Consider the following 15718-nt stretch of genomic DNA (forward strand, 5'->3'; position numbering starts at 1 on the left):
TCCTTTGACCTTCCTGTTTGCATGTTCCATAATTAAATACCCCCCCCCCCCCCCTCCGCCCCCCCCCCCATTCATCTCCATCGATAAGTACATGTTTCACTTTACACGAATTGCCTGGAGAGATGCTCGACAACAAACCGAGGCGTGCCGAATGTCACGTTGGCTGCATTGTTCAGAAAATTGGCAATATCACAAAATCGAAAGGATACCTGTCTCTTCTTTAGTGAAGTGATATTGTACCAGGAAATCCACTTAAATTGAACCGTACGGGAATCTAAATAGCTCGAGGTTACATGAAAGCTTCTATTAACGACCTTCGCTGACTTCAAAAAGAAAACAAACATATAGATAACATTAATAATACAAAAATACGAACCAGAGACAGAGACAGAGAATATAAAAGCTATGAAAAAATCAATAGAGTACAACAATAAAGAAATCCGACTAGGTCTCATCGGTCCACCCCGCCAGTAGTTGCTAGGGGGTTCGTGTAGGTCGATGCAGGACGTAATAGTACCCATTGTTGCACCCTCTTTGATCCAATCAAGGAGGATCGATAATCCGATATTCCAGTCGGTACATACATAGTCGGTACATTGAAGACACTGTAACTGTATATGTGGATGGACGTGCAGACCAGCTACGTAATTCGATATGTCTGTGTATAGTTAGCACACTATATACGGAGGTCACCGATATTTTCCGATTCACCCATCTCATCCACTGATGTGATCAACTTTTTGAATGTATCAGCTATAAGAGATATCAATCTCTTACTTTGAAAATATTGGTGCATACTTTCGAAATATGTTCTTTTTGAGAAGCTTGACGTACAAAGTGGTGAGTAAGAAGTTGATAACACGCTAGTCATAGGTTTAGCACAGATCTGCACGTTAATATAACGTTAGGTCGTTGAGTTTACTGTATGATATCAAATCATTAACCAATATCAAAATAATCAAAGATAAATAAATAAATAAATGATTCAATAAAATCTCTTATTAAATAGATAGATACAAGGTTATAAATATAAATATTAAATATATTATTAATTATATTAGAAACTAAACTTTCTGTGTTAATCGTTTAATTACTTTATTTAAATTTCATTCCAATAAATCATCAAAATAAAGAACACATCCTTCCTTTCTTAATATACACGAATTTGTTCAACACCTTTAGAAAGAAGTAACACCTATTATAAAAAATAACGTGATCCTTCCCACTACATTCATATTATTTTCAGTTTGTGTAGATATTCCAACTAAAATACAATTTACTCCATACCTAACAAACTACACGCCAATGTCCGCCTTAAACGAAAGTGCTTTCCGCCATATCGCAAAGCCGTTTTCTAGGCCGGAAACTATTTTTTTTTCACTGATGGAAACTAAACGGTAACCTGATAAAAAACACCCCCCCCCCCCAACAAAAAAAATGTGAAAAGTTTCTTTTTATTCTTTTACTGGGCCACGTGGTGCATGTTACACTCGTCACTTGATGTGATTTCCCCGAGATGTTTAAGTTTGCGACCCACTGAAACCTATACTGTGCAATCGTGCATTAGAATTTTTTTTCCAATGAATTTAAAACGACAGAAGATAAAATTTCTCATTTAATAAGTTCAGGAACAGGTGATAGACTTTAGGGCAGGAAAATCGGATTGTTTAAACCCCGAAGGATTACAACCACAAACGAATGAAAAAATATTATGAAAACAATCTTATGACGTTCATTATAAGTACGTCTTGTTATACCTCACTTTGAGTATTGTGCAGATTAATTCAAATAGTTTAAAGCGAAAACACTGAGTTTGAATTTCTTACTATTATTATTATTATTATATATATTCCTTTCTTTATGTGCCTCGCTAATTAAAGCGGGTTTGATTTAAATTTTCATTGGGCTATTTAATTTCTGGTTATTTTACCCAACGTCAGCATCATACATAAGCTCATAGGCTACATTAATTTATTTTAACTACACAAATAGTTATTAATGAAAATCTTAAAATTTCCATTCATTGGATATTGAAAATATCGTCGCTTAGACATTAATAATGAAAACCACAAACTGGCTATGCAAGAGCACACGTCGACTGTATGTTTGTGTGTGTGAAGTTGAAATGGTAAAGTGGGGGGGGGTGTACACCCCTATAAAAACAGTCAATTTATAGTTCATATACGATTTGAGTAAGTCTAAATATTGCACCCGCGAGTCACATGTGTGTATACCTGGTCTAACCTATTATTGAGCCCATCTGACCCAATAAAACCGTCATTGGTTGCAAGAAAATTAAAAAAAATATGGTTATCACCGTAGGCAAAGTTCCTGATAAAAGTTTCGCGGTAAAAAAAAATTAAATCAAACGCCATCCCTTCCCTCCCCCCCCCCTCACCCACCCAACTTACATGTAGAAATCATTTCTCTGAACATTCCGACCCTTTGACTCATAAACCGCCACCCGTCGATCATTGTGAAAGTATCGCGATATACATAAAAGCATTTTTTGTAAGTTTAGAGTGAATAAAACTCAACACTATATTACTTTAAACGATACACAATATCAGAGCCTGTAACATATAAACCGCCACCCGTCTATCATTGTAAAAGTATCGCGATATATACATAACAGCTCCATAGAAACTGACTGGAAAACAGACACAAAACATGTTAAAAGACCAGATATATTAAGACATGACAAACATGTAGATTTTACAGGAATTTGGTTCTTCGATTCTTGTGCGCTGATCATTCGAAAATATGACTGCACCGAAGGGGAACTACAAAATAAAATTGAACTCAATTTGTCACTCGCATTAACAGATTTCACTGAGACCAGAGGTGTTTTCATCCATAAGTTGTGGTTTGCGGGAGGAATTTCATCTGGATAAAAAAACTTGGTGTGGAGAAAGTTCTGTGGACAAATATGTATAGATATATATATTAGATCAGAACACCCCAGTTATCCTGTTTTTTCGATACTATATCACATGATAGTTGCTGCAGAAATCACGTGATTTTGTAAATAATTGGTGCCGCTGTTGGGGATTTCCCACGAATTTGAAATGCGAATTATCAAGTGTTCTCAAGCTGCTCCAGTTTACTCTGTTCAATGGTAAGAATTTTTCTTGTCCCTTTATATCATTTTTATTTTAAATTTTCATATTGCATTTACAGCTCAAGAAAGCGGTTGGTTTAGAAATTCTAACTATATCCAATTCCTGTTACTATGACTATACACGGACAAATCAGAACCAGTCAAAACGTCAGTTTAGTCGGGATAAAACCACAGGAGTAAATTCCACTAGGCGATTATACTATTTACTATGCTCACAGTACGATTTTAGGAACGGGTAACTGTCATTATTTCGTTACTTTGGGATGGCGAACAAAATCGATACAATTTCGTCATCTGGGATGGTTCAAATGTTACCCTCGGGATCAACATCGACGTATACCCTACCAGCCCTGTCAAAAAGGGCGCTGAAGGGCGGACGACACCCCCATCATCACCACCCTCATCAACTTAATACGGGTAAAAATTCAAACTTACGTACAAATGAATCCGAAAGTAACAGACGACTTCATAAACTTAGGGAGGTAGTTTCATTGATGGATTCAAAACCTACTCCTCGAAAGAAACCAAAGAAAAATGAAGTTAGGAAACTTCATAGGGACGGTGAACCCATCTCGATAAAACGACCACAACCTTATAGGCCAGTTGTGAGCCAAAGTTTTCCAGATATCTCATCGAAAAAGCTTCTTGCTCGGTTAAATCCGACACATTCTGCTGTTAGGAAGGAGGAAGGGAAAGATAGTAAGGAGAGGAAAGGAGTTGCTCATCCGAGCGGGAAAGCTCTCGTTCGCATGGATACCACTGTCATGGCAACGAGATGGAAAATCAGAGCGAGAGGCAAGAGAAAACGAGGAAGAAGACCGAGAAGGAAAATGGCGGGATTTATTCAAGAAGAGACAGATTTAGATGAAGAAATGTTTCAAGTATATTCAATATTTGTTCTATTTCTTAGATTTATTCCCCCTTTTAGTTTTCGTTTAGCTGTATGATTATTCTCCATATATAGGTAGGTCTATATATATTGCTTCAAATCGGATAGTTGACCTTCAGCCTCCAACTTCCGGTAGTCGTATATCCGGCGTATTTTAAATTACAACTGAAGAATTACAATTGGTCAAACTATGACATCGTTTTATAATGTTGTTGTTTTTTTTTGTACCAACCTATCGGTTATTATCGGATAATGAATGATTTCATTCATTATCCGATAATAACCGATAGGTTGGTTATTATCGGTTATTATCGGTTATTATCGGTTATTATCGGATAATGAATGGTTTCATCAGATTCGAAATATTTCGTCCGCCAGCCTCTTTGTTAAAGAATACATATCATTTACCAAACTCAAATCAGAAAATGACCAACATTTTTTGGCTATTTTTTTTCAAGTTTGAAAATGAAATTCTTTACCATATATTATCTATAATGATATGTATATTATTATGGGATATAAATGTATTAAATGGAAGTATTGAACTGAAGGACTATAGCGGTATTATTCTATGCCCAATATATTATATAAAGAAATAGGAATATTGTCAAACATTCCTCCTGCTATATATATGATTACAATTTTAGTATACAGAATGATATGTATTATCGTTATGACAATATAGTTTGCGTTAATTTTTTAATATTTCAGAAGACCTTTGGTAAACTTCGTACGGCCGTCAAGTTGGTAATCTATTTACTTCGCTTAAGCAAGACCTACATAGTAACGTAAGTGTATATAGCCTACAGTGTGAAAGAAGGGCGTCTATATATTAATGGTGCGTGTGTATCAGGGAAGGTGCATGTGTAACAGAAAGGAATAGCCATGAATTTGAAACTTTCGAAGAAAGTTGTCTCTTACTAAGACAAAAAGACAATGTTACAATAATTGATGAGTACTGTAGGAGAATATGCGGTAAAGGGTGAGTTGGGGCCGAGGGGAGGGGGGAGGGTTGAGTAAAAGGTCAGGGTGCTATTGACTAAGAATACCGGTGACAATCAGAGTACCCTCCCACCCCTACCACACCCCCATCCTTATTCTTGGCCTACAGGTTGTTTGTGTGTTTGTTGTTATATTTTGTGGATTTGCCTTTCATGCGCAGGTACTATTCTTCAAAGCGTTCCAATTTCTGAAATTCATAAAGTACTTTTACAAAACTTGCTCGCATTATTCGCCATTTAGGGGTGACTTTTCATTTAGAGTGAGATTTGTGGGACACAGTTTTGTAATATCTAGTAACGATACTTAATGATAACTTTATTCATAATTCGACGCACCGGTGATTCCCTTCATTTGATATCCTTCCTATATGATATCACATACAAAGGGGTGGGGCTGGGGGGGGGGATGTTCCTCTTGCATTTGGACGTCAATTTGATTTTTTTTTCTTTCTTTTTGTATTACAGTGAAAATGATGCTCGAATGATAGAATTATTTAATGAAATAGACGCAGCAGAAACAGGAGAAAAATATAAAGTCAAAGGAGAAGAACTCTTTGATCCCGTGATGTTTCGAGCCAATAAACAGGTGAGAACAGATATTTATGTCACGTGACATTATCGGGTACTTGTCCTGGGACAAGCCAAAGTAGTGAAAAGAATTAAAGAATTTCAATATCAATATTAAAAAGTTATAGAACATTAATAACTTACAGCCCCACCCACCCCCCCCCCCCCCCTCACGTCTCTCCTGTTTCCCAAACACATTGTTTCAACATTATTCGGAGAACGCAATCGCTAATCGTTTTCTTTGTATGCAATAAACGTAAGTCACAGAAAGAGAGAGAGTAAACAAACATTTGAAAAGTGAATGATAAATGCATTTTTTTATTACTTTTTTCCTCTTTTTTTTGCTACATTCGTTTCAGCAAAGGGTTGGTGCAGTTACCAGAAAGATACTAGGGAAAGATCCTGCAAAGAGAACAGATAAAGAAATATACCATGTAAGTATAGGCGTGATGTAGGCCATATAAAACACTACGTGTTATAGTGTATAGGGTGTGAAATAGTCCTTGCTTAAGTCACCTATACAGTAATGGTAACGTCAACACTTTCACTGTCACTGTTTGATGCCATTGAATAAACTTAAGGTAAACTTAAACTAGCCTATATCATATGTTTACATGCATATAGTTGAGAATTGTTTTATTTTTCCAGTTTTAACAGAAATAATACTGGTTTGTTAAGTTGTTTATCCCGAAACGGGAGACCAAGGCCAAATTTATTTACAAAAAAACCCACCCGGCTCCCCCTCCAAATAAAAGAAGTCAAATAAAATGAAAAGAAATAACTAAGGAAGAAAGCAAGTCGGTTTCCCCTCCGTCTTTGTGAAATGAAACACATCATAGAGCGGCCAACCTCGTAATTATCATGTCACATTTTCTCCTTAGGTGCACGTGGAACTTCAACAACTTAAATCAATCACCAAATATCCAATTGAAATGCAACGTGAATTATTAAGAAACGCCTGGTATGAAGACTACCCATCTGGTCGAATTATACTTCGATATGGCCGAAGACCGCTGGCGTTCTATATCATTATAGGAGGATCAGGTATGTATATAGCAACGAAAAGTATATTCCAGACGATTATGTAGTGACGTAATGTGACGTCCTGTGACGTCAGAATTTTGACGATGACTGATAGTGCGCTCGGTTATTTGGTTATGTGAGACAAGAATGGTTCTTATAGTTTGTGAAACCTATATGTTGTATACTATGCATTTCTGTTTGTCGAAAAGGCATGCACTGTTAAAGTAATACCCATCGGCTTTGCCTTCCAAAATTGGATTGACAATTTCCAAACGTACTCAATTTTCAGCTAGGCCTATTGGGTTTTATAACCTCAATGTTATTCTCCAGTCTTTTAAGGAGGATTAACGGAAAGACACACATCCAAACATATCATGATTGATCTATGTGATGAAGGTTACTGTCATGAACAGTCTGAGCTTCCTCAGAGAGTAAAGGAAAATCTAATAATATCGGGAGATACTATTTACAGATCTAATTTTCCTTCACACACAACGTCGAAGACTTGGTCAAGTCTAAATACGACATCTTCGTGCCTGCAAACGAGCAAAAGTGCTTCAAATATTTATATCTTTTTCTTTATTTATTACAATGCTTAGTTTCTGTCATAGAAGTGAGTATTAAAATGATATGATAAAGCTCTTATACATGAGCTATTTATAGCATTCAGTTTCAATTCTGCTTACATTCTATAAAAAAATCTCGCATACAAATACACAATGAAAGTAAAAAAAACAGTTCCTAGTGGCATTATGATCTCACAGATTAGAAAACGAAAGTTCTAGCCACATATTTAAAATATTGAACAGTAATCTCTCAAATGGAGCAGAACTTAGCAATTTGCCGGGAGTTATTAATGACAAACATCTCTATCATAACTATGAGTTATAAGCCCTATTACTTTTACACATTCTCTTACACAGGCTCTTTAGTGGATAAGCAGTCAGTGCTAACAGCTTTGTTTTATTTTTATTATAATTATGAGTAAAAAGATATTGGTAAGAAGGTTTGAGTCACCTTTTATATTTATAAAGACCGGCTGTCCCAATGCAAGAGGTAAACAACTATACATGTTTTACAGTAGTGGGTAAAAGGAGAGTTTTAACCAATAGTGACCTGTTTTAATCTTCTAATCTATACCATGATAATCTATACCATCTGTAACATTTTTGATAGGAAAAATAAACCCGTTTCACATTAAAGTTGTACTGCAGTATACAATGCCCTAAAACTCACTTGAAATGAAACGAAAGCTTAACTTTCAGATTAACACGATCGATAGAGGTACATTTATTGTACCTCCAGAAATTCAAGCCTGAGGTCATTTAATTATCGCACAAATCGATGCCTCTGGTATAAACAGTACATTACCTTGGAGAATTTCGTGACCAGAGTTCAAAATCATGTTTCGATAATTCATAAACATATTTCTTCGAAATTGAGACGGTCATGAAATATATGGTTGACATGACTGTTTTCGTTTATAAAAGAAGAGATTATATCTCAAAGTTTGTTTATATTAAGCGAGGGTAAATGAAAACTACAAGTTTTCAAACCTCGTGGGGTGCTGGTGTGGGCTGCATGTGTGGTAAGTGGTTTCTTAAAAACGAGGTCAATTGAAGTACTCGGTAGAGTGTTCTAATTTTAAGTCATAAAACAAATGATATATAGAAAATAGCCAAATGTGTCCAGCTGCAGTTAATGGTAGAATATTGTAATCAAGTACCAGCTTGACACGGGAACAAAAGGGGCCAGACTGAACTATTTAGTCCTGTAGAATTAATACCATTTGTGTCCAGCTAAAAGTCAATGCCCGTCTTTCTCTAAAATAATGTGAAGTTTCGAAACATATTATTAGACGGCCTAGTACCCCATCGCCTAATCCCAATGTGACTCCGTTTATTTTCTCATTAGCTGTCGTTCTGGAGGGTGAACCGGACAAAACTGGAAGAGGAGCTGCGGGCATCAGCAAAGGGGATGTATTTGGGGTAAGTTTATATATATATATATATATATATATATATATATATATATATATATATATATATATATATATATATATATATATATATATATATTGTATGTGTGTACGTTTGTGGTTTGTATGTATCCTGTCTTCGTGGATGACTAACGTATATATATAACACTTGATTATTATTCTTCTTTTCTAATTTCACACACAGGACGAGGCAATAACAAATGGGGGAAAACATAACTACACGGTGATTTCAAAGGACAAAATTCAGTTGCTATGCCTCAGTAAAGAGGTAAGCTTTCTGAATATAACAAAAGAGTGAAATTTCCTTATGTAATATGTCCCATGTGGTATGTTAGTTATAGTGATGAGGAAGCATGTGTGTGCGTGTATGTGTGTGTGTGCGTGTTGCAAAGGGGAGGTGCAAGGGTGGGGGGGGGGTATCTCTATGACCACATGATTAATTGTTCAGGAAGTGTATACTGATCACTGTACTATACAACTTTCCCAGTTTCCTATGTCTTGCATTAGTTACGGTGGAGGGTATGGGGAGAGGGTGGGCTTGGGTAATGTCCCTCTGTTGCATATTGTAGCTGTTACCATAGTTATCATGTATACTACACCATATGGTATGTATCACAGTATAAACCAGGGTTGTCCAACCTTTTGCAGAGGAGGGCCACATGGAATGATTATGATGAAGGAGGGGGCCGCATGAACCCTATACGCTCGATTTTTCGATATTTTGCCCGAAGCCCAAGGCAACAAAATATGAGCACTGCGCGGAGCGCACTGATTTATTTTCCTTCCTGACAAAACATGAATAAAGTCCAGCCGCCACCCCCCCCCCCTCCGCTGAGAGAGTGTCACACAAACTGACCTGTATGCAGTTTTTTTTGACTCAGAAAGTTCGAATGATTGACTTTATAGCTTAAAATTGTTATCAATAAATCTGCTCACTAAAATTTCGCACCGTTGAGCATCTCTGGCGGGCCGGACGCAACCCTGCGGCGGGCCGGACTGTGGCCCGCGGGCCGTAGGTTGGACAACCCTGGTATGAACTAACTATACAGTAAATCCATCTAATTGACTGATATAACGTGTTCACAAAGTTGTAACAAAATGTTGCTTTCAGTATCATATATGTTCTTTCTTGTCTTACACTTTCTTTAGAATTACATCCGGATTTTTATGGCGGGTGGATTCTCTAACGTCAAATCCTACGAGAACAGCTTTATCAAGTAAGAAAAGATTAATTTAATTATTTTAAACTAGTTTGAAGTTCTTGAAATTTTTGACCGTATACCATGTTCGACGGGCTTGTCAGTTGTTTAGATTGTCACAGCTATAGAACTTAAATTAGTTATATAATGTCTTAGAAGAACAGTTCAAGAATTGTCAGCGTGGCAGCAAAAATTTTTATCCATTTCTGGATTACTTTCTAAAATTAATACGCTTTATGACTATATAAAACTGTGCACACCATCATATTTTCTACTACAGAGGTGTGTTGATACAAGCTATAATATTAGCATCACAATGTGGTAAGGTTAACTTATTACTATATCAAGCCCCTCGGTCGAAACCATAATGTTATATTATTTTTTAAATTATTATAATTAATTTTGAATTGATCTTTCTTTGTTACAGATCCATCAGCATATTTAAAGGTTGGCCTGTACATCTTCTTAAAGACAACGTCACTAATTGTAAATTCAATTACTTCATGTAAGTTGAGCTATTCTGTATTTCCAAACATCATTCGTCTACTGTTATTTTATCACCCCTACAATAAGATCAGTGGAGGCGTATCTATGCCTCCAGGATCCCGTCGCCAGAGGGAGAAATTGGAGGTTCTAAACCAGGCTTACTGCATCCAAACATGCACTTGACTAGATAGAGCCACAAATGTAAAATTTGTTTGTCTGACTATCTTCTTATAATACTTATAATACTATTGGCAGTTTCTGTGATCCATTGTCTCGGAACCATCCATTGGGGGACCCCCTGGACATTGGGGAACCCTGGACTTTGGGGGACCCCTGGATATTGGGGGACCCCTGAAAATTGGGAGACCCTGGACATTGGGGGACCCCTGGACATTGGGGGACCCCCTGGACATTAGGGGACCCCCTGGACATTGGGGGAACCCTGGACATTGGGGGACCCCTGGACATTGGGGGACCCCTGGACATTGCGGACACCTGGACATTGGGGACCCCTGGACATTGGGGGACCCCTGGACATTGGGGACCCCTGGACATTGGGAGACCCCTGGACATTGGGGACCCCTGGACATTGGGGGACCTGGTTCAATGAACCGCCTAATGTGCTTATTCTCTGAATGGGATCGTCAGGGATAGTCTTCCCATTTTAACTTATTCATTTTTACGCTTAATTGCATATAGTTGTGACCCCTTAATAAAATTTGAGGTGTTTAACAAGGCGATCTGGTGAAATAAAGTGGATTTTGTTTTATCATATTCAGTGGCGTAAACAAAGTTTCGCATGGTGGGGAGGGGGGTTGGCTTATGTCATTGTTTCAGTTTCAATGTCTTTCTGTGCCACCCACCCCCCCCCCCTCCCTTGAAAGTCGTTATATCAGCCCAACCATTCACCCACTCAGTAAAATCCTGACGTTAATGTAAAGTCCCTGGAAATATCACATCCCAATGTTTGATAGCAAAAAAATATATTTCACCTAAATCAAATATTGCAATTTCTTACTCAGTGAGCACCTACGACATGATTGCGTCACTATGCATATTCATTTTGATATTGTTATCATCCATATTATAGAGGCGGTACTGTTATGGTGGAAGACAGCCAGAAAAGTAAATGGATATTCATAATAAAATCAGTAAGTTAATTGAAAACTTCACTGAAGATGACTTTTTGCGGATGTCATAACCTTTTTATTTATTTATTTTTTATAAGAAACACTTCACAATTAGTATGGTCGAAGTATGGTGCAGGTATTGAAGAAAATTCTGTCTTTATGTTGCTTGTTGACTTTAAAAGAATAGTTATCTGATGGGGCCTGAGACAAGAGCAGACAACCCCTCCCCCCCCCCACCCATTCGAGCTATTTCTGCCACTACCGTGTGTACAAAAAATATTTATAACTTGCAGGACAAATATTGTTACCCTTTTTAAATCGTTGGTTTCACCTCTCCTATGCCAATTGTAAACTTGCTGGCTACGGGTCTGGCTACTTCAATTATTATTATATTTTTTATCGATATCATTTCAATCTATAGGGCAGCTGTGCAGTCATGAAGACAGTTAATGTGATGAGAAGTAAGGACGAAGTTAAAAGAAAAAGTCTTGCCCTAAAAGGTATCATTTTTCTTTTCATTTTTGCCTTTTATAAGCTTATATAAATTGATAATGTAAGTTTGTAAGTCAATCATGAGATTAGGACAAAGCTACTGTACATTATGTTCACCGAAACAATCGTTAGTTAGCTGCTAATTCATTATTCCATTCAATTTTGTATTGACACACATGGCTTACGGTACAATAATGAATATTCAATTTGAGGGGCGTGGTTTCCTTCTGTATTATCCAATCAGTTAGTATGTGATAATTTCCTCATCATCAGTGTTGTATTTTCCCATATCTCTGCTAAAGATGTACTCTTTATTTATTTATTCATTTACTCCTTATTACAGTTTTAGCATCGAAGAGACGTAAACATGTCACCGATCATGAAAAATTAATATCACAGAAATTAAAACAACTCCATGCGACGTCATCAGTAGAATCAAAGAAAAGATGGAAGAGTTCCTTTTTCGGGCCAGGTCGTTATATTAAAATACCTCTACGGAATAATGTATTCTCAGAAACGAGTGAAGAAGATGATGGCGAGGAACTTAATGTGGAAAACCCTGATAACGATCCAGAGTTCCCCGCACAAGAAATGGAAGTGTCCGGTGACGACACAGCAGCTACTATGAATATCAATGAGACGGCAGGTGGCACGGATGAAACAGAACCTTCTCTTACGCAATTCAGCAGCTTAACTAAGGTAACACAGTACACGTGTACATGTATTTACTTCATTCCTGTCTTACCTGCAGTTCCTATACGTACGCACTCTAATCTAACCTTGTTACCTTATATTGATTGGTAACATTCTTGCACTGCGCCCCAATACCTTCTTCGGGGGTCACTGCCCTCTCTCTCCCTTCTGAATCTATCATCCCTGTCTAATACACGTGTTTCAACCGAAACCATTTTAACGGGCTATATTCTTTTACTATTCATATTAAACTTTCTAATTTGACACCTTTCAATAATCTATTTGACCTATTTTTAAAAATTTATGTTTTAACACATTTATATTTTTGTTTTCGTTCTTTGCAGGGTCCATACATGAAGCCTAGAGCCTTACCAGAGGACGCAAGGAAATTTCAAAATGAATTTCTCTCTGGACGATTAGAAAATAGCAAAGAAGGGCACAAATCCTTCCCGATAACGTCAGATGCCAATGTAGCAATAGGTAAAGAGGGACAGGACTAAAACAGGATATAAATAATATAACTACCAGTAAATATGAAAGAATCTTTTAAGCAGCTGTTCGATTTTCGTTAACAACCCTTGTCGTGCACTTAAGTACCAGATTTACTCATTCTACATTACTCTAAAGAACTTATTATACTCGTTAAGAAATAGGCTTCCTGACCAGAGACGGTACAACAATCTGGTCAAAACTACAATAAAAATTATTTCAAAATTCACTAGTTATATTCTTCTTCTTCCTCTTATTGTTATGGCAGCTCTAAAACGTTATCGATATGTAATAATATATCCTGCAATGACTTGACCTTGTTTATATTTTTGGTTTTTACTTATTTTGCAAACTTTCATGAAAATACAAACTATACGTTTATTTGTTGCTATTACGATACTGCTTATTAATAGTGTGATTCTAAAAGCTTAATAACACCAGCAATTCCAAGTTCCAAACTTGTGAGTGAAAACAATCTCTAATCAAACAATCTCTGATCGTTTTTAAACTCTTATCTGACAAAGGTGAGGATGCCAGAGAGGATGAGGAGGAAACACAAGAGGAGGAGGAGGAGGAGGATGAGGAAGGGGAGGAGCTAGAAGATAGAGACGATCAGATGGAAACGGAATGGAAAGAAGAGGAAATGAAGGACTCGAGTTTGGTGAGGAAGACTTTACTCATCTCATCTGATGTTGAAGTTATATGTATATAGTTTATCCAACGATACTCAGTTTATGCATGTGTATCTATGACGTCATCACATATTGTAAACAGGTTATTTTTAAGATAAAATGTGCCACATGAGAACACAGTTATTGAACAGAAGATCCCTTCATATACCAACTTATTTCTTGTCATATCTATATATGAAATATTGCAACCAATAATATCTTTTAGAGTTATATATTGGCTATATAGCTTTTCAAGCACAAATATATTTATGTGCTTGTTATCGATCAGGTCTGAGTACAATAGTAACTTTCCAGTCGACTTAATTGTGATTCTTACAAACGTCAAGGTAAAAAATCATATACTACATTTGACGAGATTAATATACTTAAGAGTCTCACATCAGTCTCTCTAAGCAAGGCGTAAGAGCCCCATGGACTAACCCCCCCCCCCGGTGATGAGTGCCTCCTACCCCACCCCCCCCCCTCCCCCCGTCATTCGATTTGGTCACGAAGACTTAGAAGAAGTCTAATTGCCAAATGTTGTTTCATTGACCTCTATCAGGGCAATGTATAGGCTTTGGCATAAAACAGACGCTTTGAAATAAATATGCATGGAATATCTAAATGTCAGAGTCAACCTGACAAGAGAGATGATTTTATTTCTGTTTCATTCTCAGACCAAGAAACCTACACACGAGACCAAACTTGTTTTAATCGATACAATTGGAAAAGGAGCGGTATTCGTAAGTAACCTTCATTAATTATAAAACTAATTCATCCTAATAAATGTGAGCCGGAAGCAATGCTACCAATAAGCTTGTTTGAAGTGAAACTTAAGTTACGATAAGAACGTGAATTATTTTACAATAAACTGAAGGAAAAAAACAATTAAAGGTTCACTTCATGACAATACGACAATGGTATTAATCTGTGAGTCTGAAAGAGTTTGAAATAAGTCAGTTAACTTTATTAAAAAAAAATTATAGTTTACTGTGGATAATATTGGTACATTTAACCCCTGAAAAAAAAACATGTTTTGTTTTAATGCAGGGAGTATTGGATATCGCGTTTGGTCCTCAACCGAGTCTGACCCTCGTAAGTAACGGAGCTGAGTGTATCATGATATCCAAGAAATTATATTTAAAGCACATCACAGAAGGGAACATCAAGGCAATTAATGATGAGGTGAGTATAACGTAGAATAATACACACAACCCCACTCGTATAGACTCTTCTTCCATCCGCTCGTGTCACACAACGCCCCTCCCCCCCCCCACCCCACCCACCCGAGCCCTTCCCGTTCACAAACCCCTCACGTTATTTTGAGGAATATGACGACAACACTACTCCTTCGTAAACCTGATTAAAAATAGTTTGTGTTTTATTTCTATTTTCTCTTTTCGTTTAGATGCGACCGTATCCCAACGACGAAACGTTACAGAAGGATTTGAGCGAAAAGCTAACTTGGGGTGACCATAAATCAAGTACTCTTTCCGAAACTGCTAGAAGGTTCAAGAAATACAGGACAATGGCGGATGATCCCAGATTACCGAGAGCATCTCTCTTACCGAAAATGTGACGTATTGTCGTCCTGCTAAGGGTGCTATATATACTTCACCTCGCTCACCGTTGCCTCGAAACCAACTGTTTCATTTCTAACCTACAGCGACGAGGGGAGGGGTGGGGGGGGGCTGTCTGAAAAACTTAGACACGGGTGGGGGTGCAATGAGGGCCTACAACAAAAACCATACTTCTGATGGAGTTCTACAAAGCAGAGTGGACAATTTTTCACACATGTCACATTTCCTACCGTAAGACAATCAGTCTCTTTTCAAATTAATATAACATATTCCCTCATATTTCCGTTTTCATTTAATTTTCTTTCAAGTTCGACTCAGTGAAGTACTTATAATCACGTTTTGTAATCACGTTTGGAAGTTAGGAAACATGATTGAACA

At 37.2% G+C, this 15718-nt stretch overlaps 1 protein-coding gene across 2 annotated transcripts; it reads left to right on the top strand.

Annotated features, from left to right (window-relative positions):
• The first annotated feature begins 598 nt into the window (after positions 1 to 598).
• LOC139961452 (uncharacterized) lies at positions 599 to 15433 on the top strand. 2 transcript variants are annotated; one of them, XM_071960635.1, is made up of 18 exons: positions 599 to 840; positions 3181 to 4002; positions 4722 to 4798; positions 5477 to 5597; positions 5938 to 6012; positions 6460 to 6622; positions 8516 to 8589; positions 8785 to 8868; positions 9750 to 9817; positions 10227 to 10304; positions 11376 to 11436; positions 11837 to 11915; positions 12251 to 12606; positions 12945 to 13080; positions 13614 to 13750; positions 14438 to 14503; positions 14811 to 14945; positions 15169 to 15433. In XM_071960635.1, exons 2-18 carry the CDS (start codon positions 3385 to 3387, stop codon positions 15337 to 15339), a joined length of 2499 nt encoding a protein of 832 aa, XP_071816736.1. In that variant the 5' UTR covers positions 599 to 840; positions 3181 to 3384; the 3' UTR covers positions 15340 to 15433. The 2 variants fall into 2 exon arrangements, with proteins under 2 accessions (XP_071816736.1, XP_071816737.1); XM_071960636.1 differs by lacking the exons at positions 599 to 840; positions 3181 to 4002 and adding an exon at positions 2746 to 3118.
• Positions 15434 to 15718: the final 285 nt, after the last annotated feature.

Source organism: Apostichopus japonicus, chromosome 20, assembly GCF_037975245.1.
Source record: "Apostichopus japonicus isolate 1M-3 chromosome 20, ASM3797524v1, whole genome shotgun sequence".
Lineage (NCBI taxonomy): Eukaryota > Metazoa > Echinodermata > Holothuroidea > Aspidochirotida > Stichopodidae > Apostichopus > Apostichopus japonicus.